General features: G+C 39.7%; 1 protein-coding gene across 1 annotated transcript in view; it reads left to right on the forward strand.

Moving 5' to 3' along the window:
• Nucleotides 1-15,273, forward strand: part of FBN1 (fibrillin 1) — a 229,089-nt gene that overhangs the window by 117,339 nt on the left and 96,477 nt on the right. Inside the window, exons 10-14 of the mRNA XM_069483916.1 lie at nt 4,220-4,378; nt 8,517-8,696; nt 9,353-9,493; nt 11,202-11,321; nt 14,244-14,369. Coding sequence (XP_069340017.1) covers nt 4,220-4,378; nt 8,517-8,696; nt 9,353-9,493; nt 11,202-11,321; nt 14,244-14,369 — 726 coding nt within the window. The remainder of the gene's footprint in view (nt 1-4,219; nt 4,379-8,516; nt 8,697-9,352; nt 9,494-11,201; nt 11,322-14,243; nt 14,370-15,273) is intronic.

Genomic DNA, 15,273 nt, shown 5'->3' on the forward strand with positions numbered 1-15,273 from the left:
GATCAGCTTACTTAAAAGCAATTTCTTCCTTACCTGAGGATGTGCTTCTCATAAATGGCCTTATAGGGAAATTCTGTGTGTCTGTATGTTTTTGTCTTTCTAATTAAGTTGTAAGTTCTCTTAAAGACTAGTAACTGCTGTCCTTGTTTCCCAGGGGTTCTCAGCACACTTTCTTGCATGTAGGAGGCCCTCAAGTATTTGTTAAATATCAAAATGAGTAATTCGTTATTAGTAAGGCAAAGCGAGGAATCCTGTGGCACGTTGCCTTGGGGAAAGATGAAGGCTATCTTTTCCTCTTTGTTTCTGGTCCATATTTTCAAAAACATTCAGCTTCACATCTTCACCACAGGCCATGATTCCAGACCAAAACTGAATTGGACTTGAAATTCTGAATTCCTTTTTACTTAGTCACATATAATAAAAGCTGAGGGCAGTCTCTTACAGTTGACATTTGAATAAATACAACTAGTGAGGGAAGCGTATCTGGACTTTTCCTTAGAAACAACAGTGGTGTCTGGATTGCCTAATTTTCCGGAATCTATCATAGACACTGGCACTAGAGTGAAAGAATGGCAAGTGCAATTCGTGTGGCTTCTTTTTCTTCCCAAACTGTCCTGATTAGCACATGACCACCAGTGGATTTGATTAGCTGAGAGAGAGATTAGAAGATTTTCATGGCCGGACTATAGGTAGATTCTTTTTAACCCTCAAAGAGAACCCCAAACTCCATGAAAAGAATTAATTCACATATTCATTAATTCACATAAATACATTCACATATCAGATGGTTTACATTTTTAAAGTTCTCTTCTTTTTATCAGATATATCCATACTTTTTATGAAGGAGGAAGGGAACTAAGATTCATGGATCACCTCCTAGGTGTGAGGTATTTTATGTAAATTATCTGACTTGATGTTTGCAGCAGTATCGTGGATGGGAAGTGGCTGAGATTTAGAGAGTTTAGATAAATAATTCAGTCCAATTGCTTATGTAGGTAACGGTGAGGGAGCTGCGATTCTGAGTGCATGGCCGGGGCTTGCCCCCATTGCCCTGCCCACCAACACCCATGCAGCCAATTCTCTCTTGCCACACCCCTGGGCAAGCACGGTTTCTTCTTCCTTCAAACTATATGGTACTGATAATTAGCAACTTGTTATATAAAATGACCTTTCTGCCTTCCCTAACGCTCATATTTACCTCCACAGGAAACCACAGAGACTCCCAAAATTATCCCTAGTGGCAAGAAAAATATAAATACTCCTCAGTTTATAAACAAATCCAAGGTTTGTTTGTAAGCTGGTTGTTTGGAATTAGTAAATCTACCCAGTAGAAAACCCCATATGTAGATGGTGGTATGTGTTATCTTCCTTATACATCTCTTCTAAGCATGGAATTCCACCTCTCACCTCCTGCCACCATATTCGGAGACTCTCAGACCTCCTTGGCCCGACACTCCCTTTGTCCTCTAAGCTCTTGCAGTATTATTTTTATTTTTTGTACTGTGATCTTCCTTTGGCAATTTATACTACTCTGTGTAGGGTTGTCTTTTCATATTGGTGTATTCTCTCTTCAGCTCCCAGAAGTCAAAGATACCCTGTCCCTAGTTTGGACCTCACAGCTCCTAGCTCCTGGACACAACGATGTTAATGATTGATTAGGAGAAGCCTCTTGACAGGCTAGGATGACTTGCAAACACCCATTTAGTCCATCGTATATTTGTTTGAATATAATGTGATTTCTGGGTCCTGTGTGTAAGGGCCAAGTGATTCAGAGGGGGAGGAAAGAGGAAGGTTTCCTACTCTTGTTCTGACAGATATCTTGACCAGGGCAGATTTGAAATGGAGGGAAGTTGTCTATGGTTCCTTCTACTTCCCTTTATATCTCCAGATCCTGACATTCTTGGCTCCAGTAGGTCTTCAGACTATCCCAAAGCCACCCCTTACTCTCTGTGCAGGTGATCCAGCTCCAGAGCAGTTCCCACTGGCTGTGGCACTGCTACCTAACGAAGGGGAAAACTTCAGGCTGGTGTGCCCAGCAGGGTCAGTTCCTCCATGTGGGGCCTGCTTTTCAGTTTTTTCCTTGCTTTCCTTATTAGCCCAGGTATCTTCTTTAAAATTATAAGTTGTGTAAGTGTGCATTTTTAACAAAGGTTCTCCTTCAGCAAAAAAAAAAAAAAAAAGAAAGAAAGAAATTAGCAAAGTGATTATTATTTTTGCAGGTGCCATTTGTAAATCAGGGACTGCCAGGAACCCAAACTCAACTTGTAATTTTTTCAGCCCCAACATTCACCATTTTGATCAAGAGTCTGTGACTCATTGATTTAACATAACATATAAGTCAGATGGGCAATAACATAGTATCATAGTTAATTTGCAAAATAATAGACATTAGCCCATTAAGAGTATGCCATTGGCAGCTGTAGGTCCCGGTTTTGCTCTGAAAGATAGCCCATGCTGAAAATTATATGTACAAATTTCATAATTTGGTCAAATGTTTATGCTGGGTTTTGACCACCAAATTCATTGGAAGCTGGGATATAAGCCAGTTTTGAATATCTCTTCCCATTCTGAATAGCCTTTGGTTTCCATGCCCCAAATATTTACCAGTTCCCAAGTACATAAAGTATTAGTGGCTTTAAGGCATTGCAAATTAGAACATAGGAAGTTCTGATTCTTCACCTTCTTCATGGGGGAGATGCCACCTGTGGCTTCACAGAACATACTTGTCTGTCCACCCTCTCCAGCCATTTATCCTGGACCAGGCTGTAATAAAACTTGTTCTGCCTCTTCGCTGAGACTATTAGTCTGACCAGAGATGCAGGAACTGGAACCACAAAAAAATTCTGGAAAGCACATTTCTACTTGCTAGTGGTTTTAAGTACTTTTCGGAAATAATCTTGTATCCTTTAAAATTGACCCATAATTTTCTTTTATGGTTTGTCTAGGTTTGTTTTAGCCTTCTTCACTTGATGTTAATGATTTAAATGTTTCTAAATTAGCCTCGTTTTTATTTTATTTCATTATTACTTTATTGAAGCCCTTGAGATTTGAAGACTTGGTGTTCTTAAGAATGAGGTAGATAACAATTACAGGTATGACCCTCTGTGAGCAAACCTAGTATTTAATATTCAGACTTACACGAAACATAGGGATGGATTTTTGGCTGTAAAAAAAAATCTTCACTTTACAAAAGGATTTACCACTTAATATTCCTTTAAATGACAAGCATATTTAAAATATTATTTACTTTTCAAAATTTGAACTACACAGAGATAGGTTTTATTGAAGAGAGGTACACCCTCAACATATGTAAGGTAGATAAAGGTGTTTTGCACTTTGGTACCTGCCCTCTCTATTCCATGGTAATATCTCCAAGGCATATGGAGCAGTTAGGTTTTTCCTGTGTCATGAACTCTTTTTGGTAGCCCAGAGTTGTACTGCAGTGTGTCAGATGTTGTCATGACAGTCAGACATGATGTAACCCAATAAAAGTGATCCATAGAAATGTGTCTTACCATGTTGCTTTGAGAAGATACTTTTCTGCCAAAAACTTCCTTCTAGAATGGTATGCTATAGAACTAAGAACTTGGAATCATATACATTTTGAACTTGTAAATAATTAGTGCCTTATAAAATCTGTTAGGGGCCCAGGACAAAAGGAAATCTTGATTAATAAACATTGGATCCAAATGCAAAGTAGCTCATTCCTTTAAAAAAAGTTTCACATGTCTGACTCACAGTTTCAGACTGAAAAATAAGAATGATCCTTTAGAAATGTAGACTATAGCACAGATTTAATGTCGTTTTAAAATAGATTTATATAAACATTTGCCTAAAATGGCTCGAATTAAGTAGTGTGAAACCAAGGATAGCCCAGTCTGTCTTCAGTATAGAGACGTGTCTTTATAAATAATTAACTGTCACTGCCAGTGATTTTCTTAGTCTCTCTTTTCCTATGGTACATGTGGTTTTAATCATTCGTTCCCACCTTGGGTATGGAATGTGGGACTTCAGCCAAGTGCACCAGCACACAGGGGCAAAAGGTGTGAGACAAGGGATTTCTGATGGAGCATTGTTCTTGTGCAGCTTCCCTTCCAGGGCAGAAGTGTGAGTTAATCCTGCCGTAGCCCGAGTGTGAAGTGTGCAGGTGCCGGGCCAGGGGAGTGTTGTTACAGGTTTGATCTCAGTGATGTGTATATATGTTTCTTTGTCCTCTCAGATGTTCGCCCAGGATACTGTTACACGGCTCTGGCAAATGGGCGCTGTTCTAACCAGCTGCCGCAGTCCATAACCAAAATGCAGTGCTGCTGTGACGCTGGCCGATGCTGGTCTCCAGGGGTTACTGTCACCCCCGAGATGTGTCCCATCAGAGCAACTGGTAAGAGCCCTTCCAGTTATCTGCAGAGTATCCCAGCCCAACTCTCACAAGCCCAGTGGCAATGTGCCTGATGTCGATCTAATGGAAACCCAGGTAAATGAATAGATGCCAAAAAATATAAGAGATGACATCCAGAGAAATTTCCCCAGATGTTGAATAGGGAATATGCAGAGATCAATACAAACAGTACTGTTTTCAGGTACTGCTTCTTACTTAGCTTGCTTATTACCACTGAACAGCAACCTTTTCTGGAAATACTTGCTCTCTCTTACTCTCATTTGAGTACTCAGTGGCTCTCATCTAGTACTCAAAAACTCAGCCCTTTCAGAACTTTTCAGGTGAGTGATTCATTTCCTCTTTCCCTAATGTTGAACTCTTTCCCCTTCCTCGTTGCTAAGTCCTATTGATTTTTTTCCTTCAAAATTTCTCTTTTATCTGTTATATTCTTTTGATTTCCATTAAAAGCTTATTTTTTCTAGTCTGGACTGTAGCAGTAGCCTCCTAAGTGGTCTCCAGGAAATCCACGGGTACCACATACCTTTCCCAAAGTATAACTCAATGAAGTTCAGTTAAAATAATTATGTCTGGAGAAAATATAGACAAGGATGTCTAGAAGAATTTCTCCCGGATGAACTCAGGCAATATACGGTGGTCCTAGTCAGCCCATTTCTTGCAAGGAACATTTTGTTGCTTAGCATAGCATTTAAAGTCCCCAAATCTGATCCCAGTTCAGCTTTTAAATGTTCTTCTTTATGGTAGCTTTATTTTCTAGTTAAATTTTATGATTGAGTTTTCCTTGAAGCCAGTCTGAGCATTTCTAAACTCAATTTGTTCTTTTTTCCTAAACCTTCTTCCTAGTTCAGGTTCTTACTCCCTATACCTGCCACTCTTACCTGTTACATATCCTCTTGTTATATATCTACTCAAACTTGACCTGATACATGAATGTCCCAAGATAACCACTGCTAGAAATTCTCCCTTCCTCCTTGTGCTCTGTGGTTCTGGTGTGTGCTGTTGCAACGTGGCTATGTGTGTTCACCTATTGCTTTTTTACTAGTTGGTAAGTCTCACTAGGAGATGTCATTCATCACTGTACTCCCATATCTCTCATGCTTTTTCCACTTCCACAGTACTTAGCAAAATCTTGCTTATAGAAGGCATTCAAGTACGGTGAACAACTTATTTCATTAATGAGTAACACCTTTCCCACCAACTGGGCATATTTCAAAACATTATGTTGTACACAATAAATATATACAATTTTATTTGTTAATTAAAATAATAAATAAATAAAGCCCACCTTCTTTAGTTCAGTAGGGGACCATTTAGTGAGTCACTGTGTAGAAGCACATGACTTCCCTCCAAGACATATGGCTTGGGTACCAGGAGAATCGCTTTTTGAATGCATATGCTAACTTAGGAATCAGCTGCCTTGATGTGGATTCCTTCCTGTGTTGAGGCCTTGAATAGAGGAGAGAGGACTAGAGCAGGTTTAGGTGCCTGCAGGAGGACCTATTTTGGGACCGATGGGGCAGAAGACCAGGTTCCTGTGTGTGGCTTTGCAGGGAGCTACTCTTCCATGTGCACCACTGAAAGATGCACAACCCTGAGATAGCCTAGGAAAAAGCAGGTCGATAGAGCAAACTAACTTGCAGGTAGGTTTTTGTTTGCCCAGTTGTTCTAGTACCAGTGCTACATAGTTCTGGGCTCTTAACTTATGGAGATGAAACACGAAGGACTTTAGATTGGTCAGCTTTTCACTCTTTAAAACAAATAGCATCATCGTTGGGTTAAATGGAGATAGAAAAGGTGGACACCAGCTAAACAAAATTAAGCCCCAGGTTGCTGATCCTGAATGTAAAGGAGTTCATGGGAAAGTTATTAATCGGTAGGAAGTAGGAAGGAGTATAGGACCCGTCTGATAAACTTTCCTAGAGAGGTTAACATGAATTACTGACATGCTTAAAGTGAAATACCCACCTCATTAGCAGAAATGCTGACAACTTGTTTTATATAAATCTGAAAAGTCTTAAAAAGAAAGGCTGAATTGGTGCTTACAAGTGCTTGGAAGCAAAGTGTGTTCCTTAATATAATTGCCATTCAATTAAATCCAACACATAGTTAATGAATTCCTCTTATGTACAGTTTGCAGGGGTAGGCTGAGAGTGGGGACTAGTCATGAATTACACACGATCTTTGACTTCAAAGACTATGCTGTTCTAATGGTAGAAACTTGTTGGAAGCAGGCGCCCAGGAAGTGATGGATATGGCACACCCAGATCATGACTCTGTAGGAAGAATCACTGTGCTTTGACAAAAGGGACTGTAGCGCCCTAAGTTGTGGAAGCATGCAGAGTACATAACTCCTTTCCAAATACAGTCAAGTACTACAGAATCTCTGTGAGTTGAAATTCCAGCTGGGTAATAATTAAAATGCTATAATGGAATTCTCTGAAAGCATAACAGCACAAACTTGGCCTGAGTTGGAAATGTCAAAGATGATTGAAGAAGTTTTAGAAATGGACTAGAAAATATCAAAAGAGTTTGTGCTAGCTAGGCATATTCAGCCACATGTAAATTGCCAGAATGTCCCATGAGGTTGAAATATAAATATTAAATATATTTCAGTAAGACATATGACCATCTTAAAATAAGTTAAATTTTAGTAAATAAGGAAAAGAAAAATATTAGCCTAATTTCTATTAATGGCTGAAACAAGTATAGAAAATATCTATGGGAAAATCACTGTATAAATGTGATAATAAAATGACCAACCTTGTGGCAAGAGAGGAAAAAAAAAAGAAATTTAAAAATCACATAGTTTACTTGTAGAAGGGAACTATGACAAAATATGACTATTTGTAGGATACATTAAAATGAATAAAATACACCCCTGGAAACCTGGATACTGCTTAAAAACACCATTTTGGAAGCTCAAAAAAAATTGTCACAAGCCTAAAGATGATTTATTCTAATAAAGACCTGGCATTATGAAAAATAGTAATCATCCTAAAAGTGTGCAATCATAGGGAACCATGATTAAGTCAAGGTGTACTCACTGCAAGGATGACAGTGCAGCATTAACACCAGACCCAGCACCCCGTGGTATTTCTCCTCCCTCATAGACCACTTCTCCATCTATTTTGTTGTCTTTTACAAATCTGTATTCCTCAAGCCCTGTCTCTGGACTTACTTCTCTTTGACTTCCACACCTTTCTTAGATGAGCTCATCCATCCCTGTGGCTTTACATACCACCTCGCTACTGATGACTCCAAAGCTTACATGCAGCCCTGATTCCTCCCTTAGGTTGCAGACTCTCTTGTATTATTGCTATGTGATAGCTCCACTTGGATGTCTGCTATCTCAAAACTCATGTGTTCAAAATGGAACTTGGCTACTGCCCACCAAACCTGCCCCCACCACAACTTTGCCCATCTCAGGCAGGGGCACCAACATTCACCCAGTTGCTCAAACAGACAACTAGAAGTCATTCTTGATTTCTTGTTCCCTCAGCTCCGACATTTACTCCTTCACCAAGCATTGCCCATTTATCTCTAAAATATGCTTCAGATTTGTCCATTTCTATTCCATCTCATCACTGCCTCCCTGTCCAGCCATCATTATGTCACCCTGGGTCTTCTGCAACAGCCTTGCTCCCTCCGGTACATTCTTCATGTGTCAAGAAGAGGGATCTTCTGAAAATGGTCATCTGATCATGCCCTGCCCCTGCTGAAGACCTCCAATGGTTTTGCATTGCGCATAAGATAAGATCCAAGTTTTTTAGTGTATGCTCTGGAGGGCCCTGTGAGATCCACAGGTGGGACTGGATGGAAAAAGGAGCGTCTTATGTTTTCTGCAAGGTGAATTTTTGCACAAGTAAAGACTTCCTAGGTTTTGGGAGGGGCAGGTGATGTGGTACACACTATGGGGAAGTTTGTTTTGGGTTTGATTTATTGTTCCAGAATGATTTCTGCTGTAGGTATTAAAAATGAGAATTAAGTCAGTTGGTTCTTTCCTTTTCCCCAATTTACCTATGTGGTTTGAAGATCAATTGTATTTAAAAATTTCTTTAAAAAGTAAGGATGACTGATAAGCTACAGCTCAGCTGTTATGTTATGTTGTATTGTGTTTTTCCAGAGGATTTCAACAAGCTGTGCTCTGTCCCCATGGTACTCCCTGGGAGACCAGAATATCCTCCCCCACCCTTGGGCCCCATTCCTCCGGTTCTCCCTGTTCCTCCTGGCTTTCCTCCTGGACCTCAAATTCCAATCCCTGGACCACCAGTGGAATATCCGTATCCATCTCGGGAACCACCAAGTAAGAATTCAGAAGTCATCTAGTTATTTTTCTTGTATTAATCAGGTTAATTTTTTTTGTTTATTTATGCTGCTTCAGTCGTTAAATAAGTTTGCCAGTTGTTAGATTCAATTTTTTAGTTTAAGTCGTGTTGTATATACGTTTCTCAGTTTTCCTACTGCATAGAGAAGAATGGGAGGCTTCCTTTCATATTCTCCAGAGGGTAATGCCTTTTTGTTATTGATGTTTTCAACCAACTGTGGGAGAGTTACAGGAGAGATTTAAATCTGATTCACAGGGCTAATTAATAGAGGAGAAATAAAATTATACTTTGGGTTATATAGCTTGCAAAGCAATTTTGTAAAAAATTCAATACCGGTATCTCTCTGCTTTTGTTATTCTCCCAAACTGGAGGCTTGAGAGTGAGGCGGTGGATGGAGCAGGGAGAAACAGGCAGAGGAGCAGGCTGCAGCCAGGCTGCATGCTTCCTGTGCACACGGTGCAAGTGCCGTCTCTGTTGGCAGGGTGGAAATAGCCTCTGTTGTCACCAGACAACCTTTGCCCGAAGAGTGTCCTCCTTCCTGATTCAGTGTCTTGTCTGTTATTGCCAGATAAAGTGCTGATGAAAGGAGCCATAGTTAAAATAATTTTAATGGGGTTTAATGTTGTTCTTCTAGGGGTGCTGCCAGTCAATGTCACTGATTACTGCCAGTTGGTCCGCTATCTCTGTCAGAACGGGCGCTGCATTCCAACTCCGGGGAGCTACCGGTGCGAGTGCAACAAAGGATTCCAGCTGGACCTCCGTGGGGAGTGCATCGGTATGTGATTGATCTTTGGTTGGCAACAAGAGGCTATTGCAATTCTGTTCCACGACTGTGTTGGTTTTCTATTGTTGCTGTAACAAATTACCTCAAACGTAGTGGCTTGACACAATACAAATTTATTATCTTTCAGTTCTATAGCTTAGAAATCCAACACAGGTCTTACTGGGCTAACATCCCGGTGTTGGCAGGGCTGTGTTCCTTCTGGAGGCTCTCGAGCATAGTCCATTTCCTTGCCTTTTTCAACTGCTAGTGGCTGAGTGCTCATGGCCCCTTCCTCCATCTTCAAAGCCAGCAGTGTAGCATCTTCAAACCTCTCTCTGACTCTCTGGTTCTCTCTTCCAATTCACTTTTCCTCATTCAAGGATCTTTGTGATTAAATTGGACCACCTGTATACTCCAAGAGACTCTCCCCATCTTGAGGTCAGCTGATTAGCCACCTTAATTCCATCGGCAACTTTTAATTCCCCTTTGCCATGTAACATGTTCACGGTTTCTTTAGGGCATGAAGCTATTTGGTGGCCGTTGTTCTGCCTACTATAGTGACCTTTAACTTCCCTTGTAAAATATATTCAAGTCATTGCTGGTAACTCCAACTTAAGTCATCCTGCCAAAAGACTGGCCATTAAAAGAAAGCATTAAATATATCCCCAAATTATGAAATTTTTCACATTTTACTAATTTAAATGGGTAACTTACCACCTCTCTCTGGTTAGTCATTAAAAACTGAAGAGAGAAGCTTTAAATTGCTGTTGAGGCATTTAAGGTGATGAAGGGAGGAATTGTAACACAAGAATACTCAGTTTGTTGGATGGGATAAGAACACCCGGTTGCCATCTACTTTTTTTTTTTTTTTTAAATAAATTCATCTCTTAGTTCTGTTGCAAATTCCAATTCTATAATTATGAATCAGTGAAAAATGAGTTGTTGTTGTTTTCCCAAGCTATTATATTTAGTTTCCTGGTGGTATGAACACTTCTTCCAGAGCTGGGCAGAAGAGGAACATCCAGCTCAGGGCTGGGGAGCGTGAGGGCAGAACTGCATCTGCCGCTGAGAAGCATGTGGACACGTGGGGTGGTTATCCTGGCCAAGCTGCAGGTTCCTCATCTTTACAAACAGGGGGATGATAAACCAGTTTCTGCCTAAGTGTCTGATAACTCTAAGCAACTGTGACACTAGTGGGAGCCTGTGTGTTGAGGACATCTGGGGATGGGGCGGACGCGATGGTGGGTGAGAACACTGCCCTTTAAATGACAGTGGCTTCGTGTTTTGTTCGAATGTTCTTACTGGAACTCAGCAGGGGATGCTTAGATAGGGTTAGGTCTTCTTTTTATTGGAAAAAACAGAGCTTCAGGAGATACTCAGAATCTTCTCCAGAAGCCACTTCTGAAATGTTAGTCTGTTTGATTCTTTTATGCCAGACTCAAGGAAAAGAGAATGTTTATTAGCTTGGAGTGTCAAGTTGCTATGTGTTTGGAATTTTTCTCTGAAAAATGACATGTGAAAATACTATACTTTAACTGCTTAACAACAGGTCTTCAAATGGCTAGTGACTTGGGGTACTGTAATGGAAAGATAAACGATCCTTTTATTATGCCATTTACTTCTTAAAAGGAAAATGCTTTATACATGTAAAAGAAACCAATAAAGTCTTAGAATTATGAGCGATTGCTAATTTCTCACTAAAATGTACTGTGCTTTGCAGATGTTGATGAATGTGAGAAAAACCCTTGCGCCGGCGGTGAGTGTATTAATAACCAGGGTTCGTACACCTGTCAGTGCCGAGTGGGGTATCAGAGCACACTCACGCGGACGGAGTGCCGAGGTATGGTCCTGGCGTGGAATGTGGGGCATATGTGCTAAACGGGGGATTGGCTTCACAGGAGTTCAGTGGAGCTTAGCCCTTGTCAGAAGAAGCAAATACAGTCCCATTGCTTTTTGCGCTTAATCCAAAAATTGTCACTCTGAAGGACAGTGTCATAAAATCTAGCAAACATTCAAATGATTTTAAAAGATGCCTCTGTGCCTGCAGGAATATCTTATTTTCAATACTCTTTTATCTCATCACTATTGCCTATTAAGTTTTCATCTGAGAGGTCAAGAATAGGATTGTCCTTTATAACGCAGAAACTGAGAAAAGTTTCAGGTGAAATTATATGCAATTAATTTCTTAATGGAAAGGTCCGCAGGGTAAGGAAGTCACCTCTAAGTCCTTGCTGCTTGTTAATGTGGTCCACAGCAACAGCACCTGGGAACTGGTTGGAAATGCAGACTCTCAGGTCCCACTGAGACCTGCTGAGTCAGAATCTGCATTGCGAGGTCCCCTGGTGATCTGTATGCACGTTAAAATTTGAGAGACACTGCTACAAATATCCCATCATAAAAATTTCCCATTAATTAATTTAGTAAGCCATCCAATATTCCTTTTTTAAATGACTTATGTACTAAGTTTCTAAAACAGAAATAAGCAAGATATACTACTCACCCTTAGGGAGCCCAAATATCTACCTCGATAGCTATAAACTTGGCACAAAATAAACTGTATCATTAATTCAGTAAAGCCAGATAAAAATAAACAAGCACTCTTTAAATTTATTACAAGGAAAGGTAGAGAGGTTTATTATCACTTAAAAAATTGGCAGCCATTCATAAGAGTATGTGAATTGAAAATATGTACAAGTTTTCATTTTTATCCATAAACTGGTTTCAGAATCCTTGAATTTGGTTCTTAGGAATTTCTTGCCATCCATGCCATAAAGCACAGTACTTATAAAGGACAATTTTGAGCAGAACAAAATGGAACATGGCCTTACAAATTGCTAATATTTCTATGTCCTACTGAATTATGAATATGGATAGGCTGAATATTTAACTGAGTTGAGAACCAACTTAATATTATAACTTAATATTATAACCATCTTAATATTATAATAATTTAGCATGTACAAATTGTGCACTAAGCATTTTTCAAAGTAGGAAATAAGATGAAATCAGTGTCCAGATACTGCACTATTAAATAAGCAAAGAGAAGTGATTATTGAGAGTCCTCGGCTGGGGCAAGGTCCAGCCAGTGTAGATGCATGTGGTTGACATCAGTCTGAGCCTTACCAGAGACTAAGGATGACCTGAATGCTCTAGCACTGTCTTCTAAAAGAGTGAGTGCTAAGTTCATCCTCAACTTAAGACTTTGAGAACATGCTCACGTTATTTTGTAGATGAAAGTGGCCACAGAATGGTCCAAAGGGCTGTGTACTTAGCGGAGAAGCAGCATTTGAAGGGTTGAACAGATGGGATAGCGAGATGGACAGAACCACAGTAGAGAACTTGGAATGGCAAGCTTCTCATCTGTCTTATAAGGCGAGGGGGAGCTCCATGGCACTCCGCAATTGGTGAGGAGAGAAAAAAATGAACTCTTTATTTTGTTTATTTTAACTTTGGGCCTCAAAAATTATAGGATCCTAAAAAAAAAAAAAAAAAGTCTGCTCAAGAATATGTGACTTTTACCATTTTTTTGGAGTGTGGAGCCAGCCCGATTTTACCAAGGATTAAGAAATAAATGAGAGAGAAAAAAGATCGTAGGTTGTTGGCACAAAGATCAGACAGAAGAAAAGCCCAGACTGCCTCAGCTAGTCCAATGACTCGTGTGGAAACCACTGCAGGATCTGCCCAGAAAGAAAGTGCGTCTGAGGGTCAACCACAAGACACCGTGCAGACGCAGGGTAGACAGTCAGAGTAACCGAGAGGCCGTGAACGCACATTCTTCTTGTCCAGGGGGTGTTTGGGGCTCTTCTACTCTGGCAGATGTGGCCTCAGCTCTGCACAGATAGGTCTGCTCCCATCCGGCTCAACACAGTGTCCTGGTCCCTATCTTCCGGGGAATAAACCCTGGAAATGATTGGATGCAGTGAGGACGAGGCAGTCTGTGTTCATCCTCTTTGATGTTCATCCCGGGTTGTAGCTTCTAGAAACTGAGGGAAACAGATAATCCAAGGGACCACGTTGGCTACTCTGGGTTGATTATGAATCTTTAAATGAGAGATCAGAAACAGGCTGAGTTATTGTCATTTTTACCACAGACCAAGCTCTATTGTGTACTTTGGCATAGTATTAAGCGCAATAGAAAAAAGGAGGAAATACCCCCCTCACGGTACCAATATTTTATTTGGTAGATAGAATACTCATAAAGTTATTTTTAAAAATACTAAGAATATATAAGCAATAAAACTGTACTGGGACCAGAATTATCATAAGGAAGGTAGATATTTCAGAGTTATATGATTGATGGTTTTCAAGCACAGAGTTGAATGATTTCTTTAAAAAATAGCATTTCTGTTTTATTGTTCTGATAGAGTTCTACATTCTGCCTTTCTTAATCATGAGTTTAAAGATGCTAGCCAAAGTTCAGTATAAATAACGATATATATACTGGCTCCATAAATTAGCTAGGAAAGTGGTGGAGAAGAATCCGTTTTGTTTGCAGACTTGAGATTTAAGGAGCCTTATTGCAAATTAGAGTTAGAGTTGATGTGATTATGTGTGTATTTTTTTCTGTCATTTGTATTTCCAACTCTGATAACTATAAATGTCATATTATTTGATACCCAATTTATGTTGAAGCATATTGTTAATATTAAGTAATTAAAACCCAAGGCTACGATCATGAGTTTAGAAATGGAGGAAGGGGGAAATAAAATCATTTTAAATTCCCTAAATAAAGGTATGTCTTCCTTTTTAACTGTGATTTTAGACATCGATGAATGTTTACAGAACGGCCGGATCTGCAACAACGGACGCTGCATCAACACAGACGGCAGTTTCCACTGTGTGTGCAATGCCGGCTTTCACGTTACGCGTGATGGGAAGAACTGTGAAGGTAATAACAGTGTAATAATGTTGTTCCTCTTCTTTGATTGCAGTTTCAATATCCGAGGTCTTTGACAAGATCAAGCCAAATATTGAGTATAAGGTCAAAATATCAAGTATGTTTCAAGTATTTTATCTGGGAGGCAAGCCTGATTTTCCACACCGTTCGTGTCTCTCTCAGTTCACATTTGTGAGAGTAAAACAGCATTTTAGCATACTAGGAGAGCAAGCCATTTAAAAATCCCTGGTAACGATGAAATTTTTGCAGCTTAAGTCATTACTTCCTAATTTAATAAATCAGAATTTGTACATTTTTAAAAATTGGACATACCTACACTCATATATTCTCTAGTCGTTTATAATTCTTTTGTTTAAAGTGTCTGCCTGGTGATAAAATACTACTAATCAGTATCTGAAAATGCAGAATTTGTTTGAAAGAAACATTAACTGTCGAGAGCTAGCCTTTAATATTGCCTCTTGAATTAATCACCTCATTTCAAATTGGGCTACTTTAAACATTTTTCATAGACCTTTAGCAAAATACAAAGAATGCTCCTTATCATGATTCCCGGTGTCTTTGGAAATATCCCAAGAATCTATTCATATGTTAAAAGAATTTCAAAATTATTCTTAGAAACATTTTTGGCAGAGTATTATCTCAGTGATTCAATTCAAAGACTTAATGCCAAAATTCCCCGTTGGGGTAGAATCCTGTTAAGAAAAAGAAAAAAAAAATCCCTGTAGGCCCAGCTACTTGGGAGGCTGAGGCAGGAGGATCCCTTGAGCTCAGGAGTTTGAGGCTGTAGTGTGCCTAACAGTGCCTGTGAATAGGTGCTGCATTTCAACCTGGGCAACATAGCAAGACCCCAACTCTAAAAAAGAGAAAAGAAGTATCATGAATTACTTTGGTCTTT

Source organism: Eulemur rufifrons, chromosome 2 (assembly GCF_041146395.1).
Source record: "Eulemur rufifrons isolate Redbay chromosome 2, OSU_ERuf_1, whole genome shotgun sequence".
NCBI classification, from domain to species: domain Eukaryota; kingdom Metazoa; phylum Chordata; class Mammalia; order Primates; family Lemuridae; genus Eulemur; species Eulemur rufifrons.